The sequence below is a fragment of the Corvus brachyrhynchos genome, unplaced genomic scaffold (assembly GCF_000691975.1).
Source record: "Corvus brachyrhynchos isolate BGI_N302 unplaced genomic scaffold, ASM69197v1 scaffold255, whole genome shotgun sequence".
NCBI classification, from domain to species: Eukaryota; Metazoa; Chordata; class Aves; order Passeriformes; family Corvidae; genus Corvus; species Corvus brachyrhynchos.
The window spans coordinates 4822678-4824046 of NW_008238358.1; the positions used below are offsets into that span (position 1 = coordinate 4822678).

General features: G+C 45.4%; 1 protein-coding gene across 3 annotated transcripts in view; it reads right to left on the bottom strand.

The window, feature by feature from the left end:
* Nucleotides 1-988: 988 nt before the first annotated feature.
* Nucleotides 989-1369, bottom strand: part of HOXD9 (homeobox D9) — a 4664-nt gene continuing 4283 nt past the window's right edge. For all 3 annotated transcript variants that reach the window (XM_017735829.1, XM_017735831.1, XM_008634735.2), the window contains one exon: nt 989-1344. In XM_017735829.1, coding sequence (XP_017591318.1) covers nt 1103-1344 — 242 coding nt within the window. In that variant the 3' untranslated portion in view covers nt 989-1102. The remainder of the gene's footprint in view (nt 1345-1369) is intronic.

The window sequence follows — 1369 nt, forward strand, 5'->3', positions numbered from 1 at the left end:
CTCACCGCAGCGCTGTCGTTCGGTCACGGCAGACTTTATTGTGTAATAACTGACAACAATTACAACAGGTCCGCAGTTCGAGACACGGAGCGGTTAATTAGTACAACAGTCACCGGGGGGCAGGGACGGCAGCTAGCCGGGGGACCGGGAGGCGTTAGGCCTATGGCGAGCGGCTCCAAGGATGAGACAACCTCCTAACAGTGCACTAAAGGGAGGGGGGAAGTAGCTCGTGGCCTCTCTGTGGCATCTATTGCGAAGGATACAGACCTAGAAAGCAGAAGTTTGGGGAGCGGTTAATTAGTACAACAGTCACCGGGGGGCAGGGACGGCAGCTAGCCGGGGGACCGGGAGGCGTTAGGCCTATGGCGAGCGGCTCCAAGGATGAGACAACCTCCTAACAGTGCACTAAAGGGAGGGGGGAAGTAGCTCGTGGCCTCTCTGTGGCATCTATTGCGAAGGATACAGACCTAGAAAGCAGAAGTTTGGGGAAAGATTTCCTCTTAGTAGATCGTGGACAGCACAGCAACCCCCATTGATTTAAGCGACTGTAATTTAATATATATTTTATTATCGTAATTATAATTAATTTCCTTACCTTTATTTTGGCAAAATAACTATCTAGTCTACATCACTTTTAAGAAACATGTCAAACATTTAACATCAGATAGAGTTCCCAAAGCTAACGTGCACTCACAATATTGTCATCTAAATGGTCTGGGAAGGAGGAGGGGAGTATCAAGAGACTCTGAAAAACACGTTGTCGAGCAAGACAAAATTTTCCGAAATACCTGACATAGACCACGTTTCACTTCTATTAAAAAAAAAAAAAAAAATTGTTTAAAGTCCCTGGGGTGGAGCGGCGTGGGAGGAGGAGGAATGTATGGGGGGCTAAGGGTGCAGAGGAAGACTAAAACCAAACTACAAAAAAAAAAAAAAAAAAAAGCAGCAACCAAAAAAAAAAAAAGCCAAACAACCAAAAAAACCCAACCAGCCACAACCCAAAACCAAAACAACCCCCAACAACAAAAAACCCACACTACCCCGAAAAAAAACCAAACGCAAAACTAAATCAATAGTCCCCAACTGCGTTTCTACCCCAGCGTTAGTCTCCTTTATTGCCTTTCTCCTTGTTCATCTTTTTCATTTTCATTCTTCTGTTCTGAAACCAGATTTTGACCTGTCTCTCTGTGAGGTTTAAAATCCTAGCTACTTCGTAACGGCGGTCTCGGGTGAGGTACATGTTAAACAGAAATTCCTTTTCCAGTTCCAGAGTTTGATACTTTGTGTAGGGACAACGCTTTTTCCTCGTTGAACGAGCGTGGATCCAGTTTGCTGCAGGGTTATCTGGAAGAAGGGAGGTATACAGGGA